Source organism: Phalacrocorax carbo, chromosome Z (assembly GCF_963921805.1).
Source record: "Phalacrocorax carbo chromosome Z, bPhaCar2.1, whole genome shotgun sequence".
In the NCBI taxonomy this organism is placed as follows: Eukaryota; Metazoa; Chordata; class Aves; order Suliformes; family Phalacrocoracidae; genus Phalacrocorax; species Phalacrocorax carbo.
Genome location: NC_087548.1, coordinates 20,708,827 through 20,727,432, shown reverse-complemented (window position 1 = coordinate 20,727,432; position 18,606 = coordinate 20,708,827). Strand labels below are relative to the sequence as shown.

General features: G+C 42.1%; 1 protein-coding gene across 3 annotated transcripts in view; it reads left to right on the top strand.

Moving 5' to 3' along the window:
* Nucleotides 1–2,500: 2,500 nt before the first annotated feature.
* ARL15 (ADP ribosylation factor like GTPase 15) overlaps nt 2,501–18,606 on the top strand; it is a 228,381-nt gene continuing 212,275 nt past the window's right edge. Inside the window, exons 1-2 of one of the 3 annotated variants that reach the window (XR_010370476.1) lie at nt 2,501–2,871; nt 17,339–17,395. Coding sequence is in view for 2 of the 3 variants with exons in the window: in XM_064437819.1 (XP_064293889.1) it covers nt 2,860–2,871; nt 17,339–17,395 (69 nt within the window). In the remaining variant the exon portion in view is untranslated. The remainder of the gene's footprint in view (nt 2,872–17,338; nt 17,396–18,606) is intronic. The other 2 variants (XM_064437819.1, XM_064437818.1) reach the window with 2 other exon arrangements.

Here is an 18,606-nt window from a genome sequence, read left to right as displayed (position 1 = left end):
TTTCCCTTCTATCTTGACCTATTAGTTCCTGCTGACAAGTTTCTTTGTGAATATAGCTAACACTGCATTATCTATATATTCCAACAGAAAATAGAACTTTTTAGTTGAAACCAATCCTACAGGACATGCTACAAATATCTCAGCAACACGATGACTGCTATGTAGGCTAGAAGGCATGTGCCATTTATCATACAAGACGACTTGTATTCTGCTTACCTTCCGCTATTGTTCAATGTTAATCTTCACTTCTTGTCATAAAATGAATGCACCATAAGGCTACACAATGGTGAAGTGACTTGTGTGTTTGTAGTGAACAGGATGACTAATATCTGAGTTTAGGCTTGGTTTCTCTCAGTCAAGTCTGTGGGATTTGCAGGGTATGCATTAGAATTTTTCTGATTTTGTAAACTGATGTTCTGTTCAGCTCATGAGCACTTGTTTATAAGCTAGGAAGAAAACTGCATGTATAAAATAGTAATTTGGGAATAAGTATTTTTCTTTGCATGTGTAAACACGTTGGATCTTCATAATCAGGTCTATCAGATTCATACAAAGCAGAACAGTCTTCTATTTCATTTCCTCCAGATCTAACTCAGTGCTAACTAAACCACACCTGAGAAATGTTTATGTAACTTATAACCACTCTCAGGCATTCTACCACTTCTGGTCGTGACGTCTGACCTAAATCTCCTTGCTGCAGTGCAAGCAAATCACTCCTTTTTTTCCCCCCATCATGATACCCTCTCTGCAGCAACTCTCTACATATGGATTCTATTTTCCCCTCAATGAGCTCTAGAAGAAATAACTCCCAGTCTTTTCCTGTTACTCTCACAGGAAATACTTCTGAAATCTCTGCTTGTTCGTGACGCTTTCCTGTAGATTCTCTTCCAGTCATCCTTTATTCAGAGAATTATCTAATGGCAGCAAGTATATTACTGTTGTGAAAAAATAAAGGGTTTGAAAGGTTAAGGGGAAAGCGCAGCAAAACATTAAAAATCACAGGCAATGGGAGAAGAACAACAATAAAAGTGAGTTTCTTGCAGCTCCATTGTTACGTTATCAAGAGGTGTACTTTAGCCACCTCTGTGCACCCTGCCGTACCCACTGGCAAAATGACATCTTGTGATCAGCAGAAAGTTGCCAGCAACAGTTGAGACCACATGGAAAACAGTCAGAATATGGAATAGCAGGATGGGCCAAGCCCGTATCCCTCCTTCCACCCCTTAGCTATTAAAATACTAAAATTAGCAAATTTTTTAATTCTTCAAAGTAAACAAACAAATTTGCACTCATCTAAATTAAATTTAACCTGCTATACACCTGTATTTGACACTGATTCCCAAAGCCAAGTGCAGAGGGTCAAAGGAAGCACATTTTTTTTCTAGACAAGACACATGAGGAAAACAAATCATCCATTGAGAACTATCTGCCTCTTGGGCACGCAGGGGGAACACCTTATCAACGCTCTCTGACACTGGCTGCATGTTGTAACTGAGCCTGTTTGCAACAGGCCTTAAGTCATTACAAAAATCAGAGAAGCAATTGCAGCTGCGCTCCCCCCACCCTGATTTACTAAACCTAGACCAACTGCTTACTAATATGCTTACAAATACACACAATCCGGTTTGCTCCTGAATCCTCATTTGATCCTTCTTTCCTCTTTGCTCCTTTCCTACTTTTGCAATGCTTAATACGCTGTCGGTTGTGGGTTTTTTTTTTTTTTTTTGTAAATTATCTCACTCAGTACCGTCTTTCCAGATTTCCTGCCCGACAGCCACACCGAGCAGCTTCCTTCCCTTGCTCCCGCACACAGGTATTGCTGCTAACGCCACAACGAAGCGGAAAAGCCCGCGGCTCGGACGCCGGGCCGCAGCACAGGGCACGGCCGCTGCTTTCACAGGCGGTTGGGGCAGCCGTGAAACAGGATGAAGAAAACACACTTCTTCCCTGCCCAGACCAAGCGCCTCAGGACCAAGGTCACTCAGCGGCTCGGATGGATGTGACCTGGCCACCTCGGCCCCTCCCGGCGACGGCTGGTTTCTGCCGAGGGAATAACGAAACTCCAGCCCCAGCCCAGGCGGAACGAAGCCGTGTTTGCAAATCGGCTGTCAGCCCGTCCGCCCCCACCGAGCCCTGGTCCGGCTCTCACCGGGGGAGCGCCCCGCTAACGCGGCCCCGGCCCCGGCCCCGGCCCCGGCCCCGGCCCCGGCCCCGGCCCCGGCCCCGGCCCCGGCCCCGGCCCCGGCCCCGGCCCCGGCCCCGGCCCCGGCCCGCACCGACCTCCCCACGGCCCCGTCGGGCGCGTACGCCTTTAAGAGCGCCCTCCTCGCGCCACACGTGTGCGACCAGCTGATAGCGACGCCGCGCGGGGCGTGGCCTGGCGCGGGGCGTGGCCGGGTGCTGCTGGCGCTCGGCGGCGCGCGGCGGCCGGCGGGCTGGGGTTGGTTGTACTGGGGCCGCCCGCCCTCGCCCTCCCCCGCCCCCCCCCCCGCGCGCTCCTCCCCGCTCCCCGCCCCCCGCCCCGCGCGCGCAGGGCGCTGCGGCGCGGTGAGGTGAGGGCGGCGGCGTCTGCGGGAGCGGGAGGAGGGCGGCTGTGACAGCGCCGCCAGGGCAGCGCCAGTGTCCCCGGACCATCCGCCGGCCCTCGGGGCAGCGGCGACCGAGCCTCCCCCGGCCCTGCACCTTGCGGCAGCCGAACCGAGCCGAGCCCCCCGCGCGGCCGAGGCGGCGGCAGGAAGCGCCGCTTCTCCCCCCCCCCCCCCGTGACGGCGGTGTTCCCGGTGGCCCAGTGCCGCTGTCAGTTCCGCGGACCCGGAGACCTCCCGGCTCGGCGGCGCGGCGCCCAGCGCCACCCGGTACATGGATTACCTGGTAGGTCCCCGGCGGCAGCGCCCCCCCCGCCCCGCCGCCCCCCGCCTGTCGGACATCTTACCGAGCGCGCCGTGGCCGAGGCCGCGGGGCTGGGGTGCGGTGGGGCGGGGGGCGCCGGCAGCCCTGCCGTGCTCTCCCCCGGCCCGGCCCGGCGGGCTGCTAAAGGGCGATACGGCGGCGGCGGCGGCTCCGCTGGAGCGTGCGGCGGCCCCGCTCATTTGGCCGCTATTAGATTGTTAACGCCGTGACCCGGGTCGCTGTTTTTTTCCTAAATGCATGAGCTTAGGGTACGCTTGAATGAACTAAATTGTCACCCTGGGCGGGATCAGCACTGTGCCCAGGCGGCTGGTATTCAGGGGTAACGTTTATTGCTCTTTAATGAATATTGGCCTTATTCGCCTGCGAGAGATGGTATCGCAGGCGCGCGGGGTGGGTTGGGGTTCAGGCTCACCCGCGTACGCTCGGCGAGCGGACCCCGAGCGCGGCAGGGCGAGGTGACGAGCTGGTGACTGCGCCTTCGTACGGTACCAGCTGACCCGGGCCTCTTCGTAGGCACATGCACGTACACACGCTTTGCAGACATACGTGTTACACGTGTGTTCATAGACATAAGCGTAGCATAACAGCAGGAGAGCGTAGCGGGCCCATTCCGGCACTGCAGTTTTGCGTCTTTGAGCCCTAGCCTGTGAACTGTGCCCCCTCCTGCGCGGCGAAGCGCTGGGAAGAGTCCGCTGGGGCAATAAGGAGCGGAGCTCCTTTAGCCACCCCTGTCCGCTGTCGGTGTCTGGCACAACCAGTCCGGAAGTATTTGGAGTCAGAAACTCGACTCGGCCCTTCTGGTGTCTTCATACGAGATGCACATGGGTGTAGCCTTTCAAGAGAGGTTAATCAACCAGACAACAAAATCTCAGGAGATGCCCTTTTTCGTTAATTGGTTTGAAGATTTTCCGTATTGAGATGACAGCTGCATGCAGGGACTGACTTTTCCCTCTCTGATGACGAAATTAAGTCAGAAATATATTAGATATTTACTTAAATATTAAGCTTCTGTATGCACAGCTTAGATTTATTTTGGGGTTTTCAGCTTTGTAAAAAAATATGTTTTAGTCTTCTCTTCCTGAGTTCAAATAACAGAGAACAGAAAATGAGTCCTGTGCAGCAGAAATGGTAGGTGGACTTCTCTTTAAGAACCTAGTTAATGAAATACTGATAATAAAGTTGCTATGTGCCAGGTGCTGCCGTGTAGCTTCTTGAGAGCCTGGAGCTGTTTCTTAGACTTTTTTTTCTTTATAAAGTTATATCCAGATGAAACTGGCCATCCTGTACTTTCCAAAATGGTTGTATTAACCTTTGTGACTGCTACAGGCCATTGTGCGGAAGGCCAGCCACTCTGAGAACAATAAATTTAATAAGCCTTAGAAACTGAGAGCATGTTTTTGTATTAACTAAAGGGGGGGAGGGGATTAAATAACTCTTCATTTTTTTCCCTCACTCTTTTTCTCCAGCTGATCCTTTTCCTCTTTTCTGTTGCATGGCCTTCTTTGGTGCTCTCTAAAAAAAGTCAGTCTTCAGGGTAATGATATACTGAGTGTTCAAGCACTTTTTGCTTAATGCTTCTGTTGTATCAGGGAGTATCTCTGAAGGCAGACTTTCTCAAGGTCTCATCAATCTTACAGTGCATGTTATGGTGCTGCATGAAACATAAAGGACTCTTTTGATGTACAAGTTGTTAGAGGTCAGCCAAGTTATTTTTTTATAGATGGTGAAAGCCAGGGGTTGGCAATAATAGTTTAAACAGGTTGCTGGTCCACTGATGCTCTGGGACAGTCCCAGATGCCTTCATCTATCACTGACTAGCACTTGTTGCTGGTGTTTCTGTGCTTCTTATACAGTAGGAGTCCCTTGATCTTTGGAATACTTGTTGCAACTGGCATCAACACTTTTAAACCAAAGGAGAAAAAAAATACAAAAGTTATATTTTTGCATCTGTGTATAACTGGGAAAGAAAACAAATTCCATTTGGCAGTTCAAATATTTTTTTTGTGCATTTGTGCAGAGGACTTCCCCTTCCAGCCCTCATCTTCACCAACTGCAGCAGATTGGTCCTCCTTTGCCCTTCTCTCGTAATGTGATAGGAATGGCTCTTCTCAGTAATGAACAGGGGATTTGGGCACCTTAGAAAGCCTGCTCTGACAAAACGAATCGATGGTGGTGAGTTTGGCAACTAGTCGTCTACAGTCCACTTTCAGCGTGGAGGACCAAGCTGTTGCCACAGTTTTCCATCACATAAAGATAGGCCTACTCTTTACTTATGCAAGACTTGCAGCTGTAGTATGGACATTAACTTATACAAGTGGAACAACCGCCTAGTTATTTTCATAACAGCAGTAGGAAAAAGTTCGATATGTTAAGGGATTTTGTGTCTAATGCATTTATGTTGGGATCTTGTACCTATGTAGGCTTCAAAACTTAAGCAGAAGGTCCCTTTGCTGGTACCTCGTGTTGGCCACCTGTGTTCCAGCCTGCAGACAGTGAGGTTTTCTCCTCTGCCTTTAGTGTGAAGCAGACAGCAGGGAAAAGGATGCAGTTGTTCCTGGCTGCAGTAGTCCCCTGATGGAGCATTAGACAAAGTTTTGGTTAGCAATGAGGCTGAACGAGGAAGTTCAGCAGAAGGAGGCTAGGGTAACTGAGGTTGGGTTTGCTGCAGCATGGACTTCTCTTGACGAGGAGTCTACCCTCCGCTAGCTCTTCCCAGACTTGCATAGGAAGGTTCCTCTCAGGATTTTTCCTGGATAGGGCCTACATTGATGGAGACTTTTTTTCTCATTTATGGAGCTGATCCAAGGAAACACTGAACATCTGCAGCACCTGCTAATATCAGCAGGTTATCGAAAATGTGCAAAAGCTGCTCAAAGCCAAGTCAGTTGGAGCCAGCTTGGACTACGGCCCTGAAGCTTGTGTGGGTAGATGCCTAGAACCTGTGTAGGACCTCTCCTACTTAGAGTGTGATCCTTGATTTATGGCTAATGCCATTTGACAAAGCACTGGCATTAGAAGAGTATCTTCTGTGGTGCTGTGGTCTGGTTTTGCATTGTAACAGAAGAGTAGCATTAGCCCCTGTATCTTTAATAGCTAGAAAGAGGCTTCTGGGCCTGGTGGCTTTTGTATTTTTGTATTGATCTAATTACAGTTCTAGGAGTGGTGTGGTTCTTTTGTGTTATGTGTTTTGGGTTTATTTTTTGAATCAACATAGCTAAACCAGGTTCAACCTCTAGAAAATAATCCATCTTCACTTGTTTAGAGGCACCTTTTCCTTATATACTTTATTCTTGTATTGAAATTAACTCCTTCAAAACTTACTCTGTAAACACAGCTGCAGCAGTGTAGATTTGTAGGTTTTTGTGACTATGTAATCCTGTGGTATATCTGCAACCTTCTTCTGCTTCTTTTTTGCTGCATTGTGACTGGAAGGATTATAGAGCATATGTAGACTTGTGTTGGCTGGCCTGTGTTCAGTAGACTATGCTTAATTTAAGAAATTACAGCATGATACATCTTGTGAAAAGCATGGCATGTGACCAATCTTGCAATTTTTGCTTGGGGAGCTTGTGGAGAAACAATAACAATGCTTCAATTTTTCTTATGTGATACCTGCAATGCAAATTTTAAGCTGCTGAGTAGATTTTCACAATATAGTTGATCAGTAGGATCCTCTGCACTAGATAAGGATCTTACACTGAACAGTTGTGTGTGTCAGCCTGATCTGTGTAGAGCTTTTAAAAGCTACCTTAGGGGATGTTATAGAAAATTGATTCAGTGTGACCACAAAAAAAGAAGAGATCTTATATCACCCTGAGAGTTTATAAAATACACTTGATAACCTATTTATTTTATAATTAACATTTTTATTATGACAATTTATATTGTATCTGATACTACGTAGTATCTTAGTGGCATATAAGACTATTTCTTGGGCAGGTAATGAAGAGTATATTCCAACCTGAAATGGAAGATAACACTTCTTGCATGAACAACCACATTGACTTTAGTGATATTTTTTTTCCTGTGTTTTTTTTTTCCTTTTTTTAAAAAAAGTTAAGCATGAACATGAGTATTGGAAAGTCAAGAGGGTGTATGCTCTTAGGGCAGTAGAATCCTTGTTGCTTTGTTTGGGATTGTTTCTTTATAATAAGTTTGGATTTTTTGTTTTTTTGTACGTTTGTTAGCTGTTATGAACTATTTTACTTCTGTATGCATGCACACAGAAGCTATAATTTGGGTAGTTTTTGAGTAAATGGAACTGAATTTTCAAACTTTAGATGAATAGGCCTTGAAGTGAATTCAGGGTTTCTTGGTTTCTGAATGGTCTTGACCTCAAGTTCTGGATGGTTACCATTCAGGCAAAGTCTTTCTTCACTGGGGAAAGCTGCACATACCAAGCCGTGGTGTTCTTAAAAACATTATGTGATATTGAAAGAAAAAAAAATGTTTCTGAGCAACTTCTCTTTCATGGATAGCTTACCTTTAAGACCTTTCATTTAATTGGACAAGTTTGATTTGGAAAGTGGTAATACAGGATAGATCATGATCGCTTGATGGTTCTGACCTATTTCATATCCTGTCTTTCCATTGCTGTTGCCTGTTACGTGGTTTGGTATCTGCAGGCCATAGAAACCATTATTTCTTACACTACAAATGGCATTACAGAGGCATCTGTTTGAAGGTTAGAGTCCTACTTCACTGAAACTTTGTAAACCAGTAGCTGCTCTTCTTTGAATAAGGAAAGACAGGGGCAGGTCCATACTAGGAACCCTGGGTTTTTCCTCTGATGCATGTACAGGTGTTTGATATATCACCTGCAACATAAGCAACAAAGGTCTATGTAGCCTTGCCCTCTTACTGTTTACTAAACATGCTTCTCATCATATGAATTTTGTATTTTGTCACGTAACTAAGGATTATTGGGGCTGTCTGTTGACTCATCTGTCAGCTATAACATCCCTGACATTTTATACCCTCTGTAGAGCACAATGGCTTACATCTTAAGATACTATATCTCCTTCAGTTTGGGAAGCTGATTAGGCACAAGGATGGAGGGGTCTGATGGTTGTTTCAAGATAAAGATATAGGTGAACGCAGGAAAGAAGACGACTAGCCGGTCTAAGATCCACTAGTGTACAGGGTGCATGCAACTGCATTAGTGTTTTGATCAGATGTGAATTTTTGAAGTGAATCATCACCACTACTTACTGTAAGTAGGTTTGCATTTCAGGGTGATCACAGAACACATGAACTCGATATTTTTCAGGTGAAACCAGGCTGGAAGATGCATTCAACTAATTGGTTTTCAGCCCACTGGACCTGATCAGAACCAGTCTGAAAATGCCTGAAGTATGTAGTAAAAGCACTTGGTCTTCAGCACCAGCTGTTCCTATGCTGCGCTACTTGCTATTACATACCTAGCCAGGGTCTGTCTCTTAGTCTGGAATTGAGAGTGCTGCTGCTTCTCATTGCTTTCTCCATCAGCATAGCAAAGTAGGAAGAAACCCCAAACAAATTTTTGAGATCCTCTCCCAAGGAGGTTGTTGTGGCTAAGTTCCTGTTGGTATTTCAGCTTTACGAAGCATGTTATTAAAATCTAAATCAACTGGGAATGGCAAATGGCATAAATTCTGGGAGTCAACCTCCACTGAATGAGCATGTTTCTGATTTAAGTAAGTTCAGGAGTTCAAGAACCTGATCTGGCTGAAGACCTTGAAGAGGGGTGTTCTGGAAAACAAGTCCTCCTCCTTGATAGAATCTACCTAGCCAGTACTGCAGACAGTTTTTGTTGAATGAAAGATGGAATCAGCCATACAGAAAGGGCAATACAAAGACAGTGACTTGCTGGAAATTACCTGGCTGAAGATAGGTCAGCAAGCAGAAGTGTAGAATTCCTTTGCAGGAGGTAAAAGTCAAATGCTGTATTTGCTCATCCTGCAATAGGAAGCATTATTGAATTCCCCAGGTAAACTTTTGATTCAAAGATGTCTGTTACAAACAGTGAAACATGATACAGCTTCCTTGGGAACACAAGAGAATGCCTTAATGGTACTATAATTTCCAGCACAAGATTCTCTGAAGTCTCGTGAGTATTGCAGTGCCAGAAATTTCATTCTCTTCAGATACACACACTGAAGAAACAAGTGAATTTAGCACATTTATGTCGTGGTTCAGGCTCAGCCAGCAACTAAACACCAGCAGCTGCTTGCTCACTCCCCCCCACCCTTGTGGGATGGGGGAGAGAATTGGAAGAGTAAAAGCAAAAAAAGGAAGTTGTGGGTTGAGATAGGAACAGTTTAATAATTAGAATAAAATAGTAATGATTTATTATAACAATAATGATAATGTAATAAGAAGAAAAAGGGAAAAAACCCAGAAACACGAACGATACAATTGCTCACCCTCTGCTGACTGAAGCTGCTGGTCCCTGAGCCATGATTGCTGCCTGCCTCCCCCGGCCAGCTCCTCCCGGCTAACATACTGGGCATGACGTTACATGATACGGAATATCCCTTTGGCCAGTTAGAATCCGCTCTCTTAGCTGTGCCCCCTCCCCTCCCAGTTTCTTGTGTACCCGGCAGAGCATGGGAGGCTAGAAAAGTCCTTGACTAGTACAAGCACTACCCAGCAACAACTAAAACATCGGTGTGTTATCAACATTGTTTTCATACTAAGTCCAAAGCACAGCACTGTGCCAGCTGCAGTGAAGCAAATTAACTCTATGCCAGCTAAAACCATGACAATTTAAAATCAAATTACTTTACCATTTTTTCTTTTCCATGATGAGGATTGCATTATAGTGGTAGACATTATTACATAAAAAACATATGCCTCAGTTTCTGAAAATGTGTTAGTCTCTGCTTGTTATGAATAGACCTAAAGTGGCCTTGTGAATTACCCCCAAGGTCAATATGTATTGGGCTTCATGTTGTTCTGCAGTGTGCTGCTCCTGAATTCTTTAGTCATAGCTCCAAGCCTGAGGCCACATGGTGATGAATTTCACAAAAGATTAGAAATGCATGCTTTTAATAAGTGAGAAAATCTGCATTTAGTAAGGACAGAGTATTCATCCTAATACCCCATGCTGATTACCATTTTTGGCTTGTCGTCAGTATCATCAGCTCATGTTTTTTAATACTGCCAGCTTGTGATGATATTCTCTTCAAGGCTGTGCTCTGAAGTTTTGTTAATGGAAAGCTGATATCCTCACATAACCACAAAAGAAGCATTTTTGGTTTCAAACTTAAAAGCACAAATGTGAGCCCAGACAGCTGTAAAGTCGTAAGGAAAAAAAAAATGCAGCACTTAAAATCTTGTGATTTTTGTGTTTTGGCTCATAATACTCTGGAGTATGTTGGTTTTGCTTCTTTCGCTGTGTGGAGCAAAAGTTTCTGAAGTGCAAACTGTCTGTATAAAAGTCCTTGGGGACATAAACAGGGTATTTGTAATTGAATAAGAGATTGGCTCAGCTCATGCTGGAGCTCTTCAGAGTACAGAACTTTTCTTTTGTTTCACTGGCAGCCTGGTAAGGTGACTGTATTAATTGCCAACACGAGAATGTAAGTAGCTTCCTGCCAACTGAGGAAGAGACAAAGCAGGAAGTCTATCTGACAAGTCCTCTTATGTTTAGATGCAATCCTTCCCTACAGCTTTCTTGCTTATATGGACGAACAGCAGGAAGAAGATGAATCTTTGAACAATGCTTTGTTTTTATGGTGTGTGTTTTGGTGGAGCAGTAGAAGGATTTGTTCACAGGACCACATTAGCTCTTGGCATTGGAGAGTCTGGGGAAGCAAGGTGGCATCCAAGTGCCAGTAGGAACTGTTGTTATGGGGGGAAGAGAGTTTGCAGATCTGTTTTTGGGTATTTGGGGTTTTGTTGTTGTTGTTATGACTTGGAGATTTTGGATGGAAGTAGCATCCTACGTTTTTATTAGCTTTTACAACAACTACTGCCTAGTCTTCCTTTATATGATTTTGCCTCTAATGGAGCTCAAAAACTTCAAAGCAATTAAAAAAGAAGTAATTGTTCTGTAAACTGTCAATAACAAGTTTCATAAATGAGCAATGATAACACTGCTCTGGCAGTGAATAAGAGGGAGAAGAGATTGCAGAGATTACAAGGGAGTTTCATGTTTGTATTTAGCTGAATAAACTACATATGCTTTGGACAGGCTAATGCAGAGACAAATATTAAGAGTGCATACCGAACCTGGGAAAAAATCGTAGTACCCCTATATAAAGGGGAATGGTAATAAAACAGCAGATGAAATTCAGTGTTGATAAATGTGAAGTTACATATATTTATAAAAGAAGCCACATGACAGTACAGATGCATGGACAGGCCCTGAAATACCATCAGTGCTCAAGAGAGGAAAAGAGAATCCTTCTTTAAAAGGTCATCTCAACCCAGATATCTGTCAACAAGCTTGGAGTATTAAAAAGGAAAAAAGAAAGAAAAATCTAATTTTCACACTGCTTAAATGCAAGGCTTGCTCTTTTCCTAAATGCTGCAGTTCTGGTTGCATCATCTCAGAGAGTATTGTAAAACCAAAGAAGATACAGAGAGGGATGACATAGTAATTGAAAGAAAACAATTGCTTCTGTACAAGGAAGGATTAAATGGTTAGAGCCCTTCAGTGTGAAGAAAAGGCAGCTGAATGGTGTGGGGAAGCAATATCATAGATATCTTTGAAATCATAAAGAGAAGGTAAATAGTAAGTAATGTCTCCTGATAAAAGAACTTGATGACAGTTATAATCCAGGAATGGCTTTTTCCCATGAGTATGGTTGAATTCTGGGTCTCACTTGTGCAGTAAGCACAGGAGTGGTAGTGGTGAAGAGACCAAAATGAATACCTATGAATTTGTACAGTTTTTGGAAGACAGGTCCATTGGGGGAGGTATCAAACATGGTGTTCAGATGTGATGATAGGCTTGTGAAGATCCTGAAGCTGTGATTGCTGGAACCTGAGGATGTGTCCATGAGATATGATTCCCTGTGTGTCCTGGTGCTTATGCTGTTTGCTAAACACCTCCATCCCTCCTCATTGAGGGGACAGCTAGATCCAGTTCCAGAACAGGAAATTGCAGTTAGAAAATGGAGATATGCTGGATGGTGTCCAGGAACACTCCACAGTGGAAGCAGGATTGTGTTGACTGTGCAGGAGGTGAGACTTTTTAATTCAGAGGGATTTATGAAGTCACTTAATCTGCTCCAGGGACACATAGCTAAAGGGCTCTTTCTGCTTGGAGGTGCTCACTTGACATATGAGCAGTGGCTATTTGTTTCCAACATCTATATCCTAGGCAATTTATTACTTTATATATAAGGCCCACAACACTGAGTGAACTGGAAACTGAATTGACAGCCTGTGTATAGTGATGATGCACTCTACTGTGAGTGATCCTTCAGTACTTTATTCTTGCCTAGAAACTTACATAATTTCACGTTTCAGCAAGATTGGAGAAAAGGTCCAGAATTCTTGAGAAATGTCTATGCTGTTCTGCATCTATTCATTTTGTGTTGGCTAATCTGCATCTTTCATTGTCTGAACCGCTGCAGTCCTGGAAACAGTCATGGAAAACTGTTCTAGTGAGAATATTGCCTAAAAGAGAGGAGAGCATTGTTCCTTGGTGCATCCAGTTGATTACTTTTTATGATGACAAGAGAGTTCTTGGATCCGATCCTCCTTTTTGTTCACTTATCATTGTCTTTCCATCAGCATCAGGTTTCTTATAGTCTCGAAACTCATATTTTTCTGATGATTATGTACAAGAAGGTCAGTATTTTAAAAATGTAATTATTCAGCATTAAAGGAGAATATGAAAACATTTTGTGTGTCTTTTATCTCTGAGAACTGTATTAAAAATTAATTTGGAGAGTTTAAATTAGAAATGCTATTAATGGAATGCGCTAGAGAACTGTGACATCTTGTGCAGAAAGAGGAACTTTTGAGTTGCTACTTGGAGTTCAGTACACAAGCTTAACAAACAGCAGTTCTTGTCAAAGCTCCTGCCACCTGTACTGTAGCGTAGTTGTGTGTGCTTTTGGGTACCTACATGTTCTTCAAAACATGTAAGCACTAAGAATTTCTTTCAGGCTCCATACATACAGGTACCTTAAAACCTGCATATTGTTTATACTTGTACTGCTAATTTTCACATTTCTTATGCATTGAAAAAGACGTAGATAAGAATGGAGGTGGAAGAGCTTTGTGCCTGGAAGATGCAGGAATTCTGAGTGATTCCTGGGGTGGACCACTTCTTTATAAATGAGCAGGAGGGCATCTTAATCTTTGTTTTACTTTGTTTTACATTTCACCAGAAAAAAACCCTACAACTTCCTTTTGTCATGTTGCTTTCTGGTTTTGTGGTCTAGGAACTATACTTAGTGCTGTAATGTATTTAGGGTTATGGCAAAGCAAGCTGAGGTCAAGGTGAGTATTTCTGTTGGTTGGCAGAATCAAGGATACCAGCTCCTCCAGTTCTGGCTGGTGTTGAGACTTTTGTGTCTTTTCTGAGAAGCTGATTAGGATCCCTCCCCTGCCTTTTGCCCATTAAAGTTCTTGAGATTAGTGCTTTCAGCTCAGTGATTCAATTTGAAGTGATCAGTTGCAGAACATGCTGTATTAATCTCTTCAAAATTTGCTCTCTTGTGAGTAGGAATTTAATTTAGTATTTGCTGAAGATATCAATACTAAAACAATGAATTTGTGCGGCTGTAGACTAATGTGTGCCTGTATCAGAGCTGTATGAGCATTTTTTTTGTTTTAAACACCAAATACTGAAATTATTTTGTACTGATATTTATACTGATAGCTGAATGCTTGAAGAAAAGGACAGAACAAATGCTTGTCATGAATGAAACTGCACAGCTGCAAGGCAGACATCTTTCTAAGTCATTATGAACAGACACCTTTTTAAAAGATATGTTTAAAATAAGAAAGTTTTGAGCAAATAGGTATGTTAGCCATTAGCTTAGCTTCCAGCTGGACAAGTTATTTACTGTTTATGAGATGACCCTTCGCCTAACCAGGAGGGTGCATATTGGCTGAAATGCATGCTTATCTGTGACATATTTGACCTGATGACTCCGTTTCTCACTTTAGACATGTTAAGTGGCTTCTATTATGAATGTCTTTGTAGAATGATATCAAACAAGGTGTCTTTCAATTGTAATATTTGTAGGTATATTTTTACATTATTTTTTTTCCTTTGCTTTCATGCTTACCATGTAAAATCCTTTCAGAAAGCAACAGTAAACTGTAAGTAAATTAAATGCAAATTCTCCAATTGTTTTATTGCCTAATTGTATGGTGCAAAATGACTTGCAAAACCAAACTAATGAAATGTTACAAGAATCAAGAATAAATTCTCCATTGTAGCAGCAGATGATGACATATATTGTAATTCAGTGATGAGAGTGATAGTCTGTAGCATAATATGACTTAACAACTAATTATTTAAATAATTTTCTGACACTTTTTTAGTGATTAAACTGAGATAATACTGGAAAGGAATGTAAATTTTCGGGGGTGGGGTGTGAATATAGAATCATAGAACCATATACGTTGGAAAAGACCTTTAAGATCATCAAGTCCAACCATCAACCAGACACAGCCAAGTCCACCACTAAACCATGTCCTGAAGCACCACATCTACATGTCTTTTAAATACCTCCAGGGATGGTGACTCCACCATTTCCCTGCGCAGCCTGGTCCAATGCCTGACAACCTTTTTAGTGAAGAAGTGTCTCCCAATATTCAATCTAAAGCTCTCCTGGCACAACTTGAGGCCATTTCCTCTTGTCCTATCACTAGTGACCTGGGAGAAGAGACCAAGACCCACCTCACTACAACCTCCTTTCAGGTACTTGCAGAGAGCAATAAGGTCTCCCCTCACCCTCCTCCAGGCTACACAACCCCAGTTCCCTCAGCTGCTGCTCATAAGACCTGCTCTCCAGACCCTTCACCAGCTTCATTGCCCTTCTCTGGACATGCTCCAGCATCTCCATGTCCTCCTTGTACTGTGTTCAGTTTTGGGCTCCTCAGTATTCGAGGTGCAGCCTCACCAGTGCCAAGTACAGGGGCATGATCACTTCCCTGCTCCAGCTGGCTACACCATTATATATATCTCTGAGAGAGAAGGTGATAACAGCATTGGAATTAATGAGCTTTTTTTAACACTACAGCATTATCTCTGAGGGTTGGGAAAGGGATTAGCTTAATATTTCATTGGGAAATGCATATGGGAAACATTCACTGATACTGTATGTGACACTAGGAACTGGAGGTAATTTTACAATTCATGCCTTATAATAGCTTGTGATTTTAAAACATTAACAGTAGCAAACCCAGCAACAGCTGAGTAAGGTAACACAGATGTAGCTTGCTTTATTCTACTGAAGCAAGGATCAACGGGTGCTTGCTGGGGAATTTGAATTGCAGCTTAGTTCTCCTTTCAGTGTATAGCCTGGAGGTACTGAACAAAAATTAAAAAGGGAAAATAATTTATAATGCTGTGGTTGTTTAGAATAAAAGCAAACTATATACATTAAGAAACTAATGGTTTTCTGCTGCATGTTTACTTCCCTTGCAACCTGAAATAATCTACTTTGTATGTAAAGTTGGGTCTGCCATCAACGTATAATGTCATGATACTGAAAATACAAATTACTGTCTGTTTCCAGCTGTGTTTAAGTGTGGGCCTAAATTGTAGCAGACTCAGGTTAAACATTAGGAAGCTTTCTACTAGGGAGGGTAATGAAACACTGGACTAGATTGCTCGGGGAAGTCATCCATCCCTGGAACCTTTGGAACAAGTTCTGCCAATACTATCAGGAGCAGTATGAGTACAGTTTGTAACCCCACCACTTTGTGTAATGTAAGATTTCTCAAACTCAGTTCTATTACTATTTTTCTGTGACTTTTTTTTTTTACGGGAAACTCAGAGCACAACTCATAGAATTTGAAGTTTCTTCTGAAGCTGGGGAAAAAAAAAAAAAATGTCCTGGCAATTTAAATGGTGCTTTGAAGCAGCATTTCCCTGTCAGCAATAATATTCTAGATTACTTCCAGTAAGAAAAGAAAAACAACCTTGCTCTTGAGGTTTGCTTGTTTGCTTTAAGGTTTTGTGCTGTGCTTTTTGACTTTCAGGCAGTTCAGTGAAATATTGTTTGTTTGAAATATAAATTTAACCGTTATAGCAAAAAAAGTATTGCTACACATTTTTTTATTACTCATAATTCATAAGAGCTGCTCTTTTAATTTTTTAAACTCACAATTCTAATTAAATGGGTGATTCAGTCGCAGTTGTGGGGTTTTTTGGGGGGGGAGGGGTGGGGTGTGTGTATGTATGTGTGTAGAAAGCAAAGGCCAAAAAAAAGTTTTCACTATATCACCCAGTACTTCACCTTCAGCATCTTAAAATAAATGTACATGATGTGTGAACTTTTTACACATACATAAAAATGTTCCACTTGGTTACTTTAATTTTTGCCTACAGTGACTTTTCAAATACATTATTTAAACTAATTTCTCAATTACTCTTCTAAATAAATACCTGTAAACCTGGTTTATTGCACCTGACTGAATAAAAAAAATGGCAAACCTACAATAGGTTTTATATTGGTGGTGGGGAGTTGCATTTATTTTCTGGCTTCTTTATGCTATTTAAAGAAGGTGTTTTTCATCTGTTTCATTAGAAATTTATAGTCCATCTTCAGCCTCTCTGGGTGACTGCAGAAGACATAGAATTGTGGCATCACAACAGATTGGAAGTTGAGCGAGTTGGGGGCAAAAACTCTTAATATGATATTCACAGCTGTAAAAGCAGATTAAATAAAATATTCAAGACAGCAGAGTTCTATTTTGAACATGAAAATCTCAGAAAACTAAAGGAATATTACTTCAGAAATGTGGGAACATAAAGTTATATGCATTATTTTGGTATATAGAGGAAGAGAAATTGAATGATGATACAGGGAGAGAACTACTATACTGTTTAAACATGGAAGCTCTTTACAGTCCGCTAAGAAGCCAAAAAGCGCATTACTCTCTTAAAATGTCTCTTGCAGGTTGTTTTTAAACCAGAGTAGATAAAAAGAAATGGGACTGAAAGCTTGCATGCAAAATGTTAATGTTGCACACAGGTATTTCAGGGACCATTAGTTAATTTGAGGCCGATAATGAAGTACTGAATTACTAAGTGCAATAGTGTTGGCAGCTGCTTCTGTATGAAAGGTAATAAGTACCTGCATAATCTGAATTTATATGGCATTTTTCTCAGATGTTTAATACAGCCTTATAGGAGAAACAAAGTAATATACCATCGGGTGTTTCTTTGAGGGGAGTGGGGAGAGATGGGAAGGAAACTAATTCTTAATAAATAGCATGCTTGGTAACGTCTTTATTTTAATTTCTTTAGACTATGTCTGAATGTATCCAGCTCTCATTTGCTGTTTGTAGAATTGGCATTTACACGGTAAGGCAATGTTCTAACTACCTAAATAATTTTTGTTAGTGTTAATGCCATTTGAGTGAAAAGAAGTTATTTAGTCTTTTGGGATCAGGATTAAGTAATGCAGGTTAGCAAAAGGGATTTGTCATACTAGTTTACATAAACAGGCTACAGCATGGGTCTATCTACTAATACCAGGACAGAAGAAGTATTCTCCACTTTCAGCCAATCTCATGAGGTGTAAGAAAATTCAGAACTCCTGTGTATTGGTTGCTGAGAATTCTGGCCTAATGTTATTGTTGAAGGGTTTGTATAGATGTGCTTTTAAGTAATGTCTTATATTAAAACATGTTAGCTAGATGCACATATTGTTGTAAGCTTTGTCTGGAGTGCCTTAATATTTTCCAAATGCTGTGAAGTTAAACTTTCCAAACCTTAATTAACTTATGTAAAATAAATATGAGGTTTACTTCAAACATATGTCACAAATACGCTAAGTAATTTTTTCTTGCTGCTCCCAGTTGTTCCAGTTATTGATGAGAACAGTTGTATGAATGGAATGATTCATAAAATTCATTGGGTAAGCTCTACACAATGTATAAGACACTGTTGCTCCAATCATGCTTCAAATCCTGGAGCTTTTGGAGTGGGAGTGCTGCTCCTGTTTTTAAGACTTTTCAGGAGGAAGCCTGGCACATACTAATTCCCATTTTATTAGGCTGTACAGTCAAAAGTGTAGGTGACTCCTGAACAGCTGTGATGAGGACTATGTATCACCAGTAAGTCTTTCCTGAGGACAGAATTGCAAAGCTTAACATTTTCTTTTATTCTTATAAATTGGTTCCAGGTAGAGTTTAATGTCTGCCTGAGGTTTTTTCCCATGAAATTTGCCTGCATTTGGTTTCTAACAGCTAAAGCCCTATTTTGTAAATGGAAGAAAATAACAGATTTGGGCAATATGGACAAAATCCTCCTGGAGGAAGTTGCTAATTGCAGAGTCAAAGGCGTATTTTCCAGTGGTATTTAAGTTCTTTAGGAAGACTTCTCTGTCCAACTTCCTATGTGATAAGAGTAAGCTTATCTTGAAGGATCAGAGAGGGTTACAGTATGAGGTTTTAATGGCTGCAAGGTATGCAGACTATCTGCCAGCTCTTCAGAAGGCTATAATAAGCTGTCCAAATTAATTTGAGAATATGTCCAAGTATAAATGTGTGTGTGTGTGTTGCAGTGTCTGG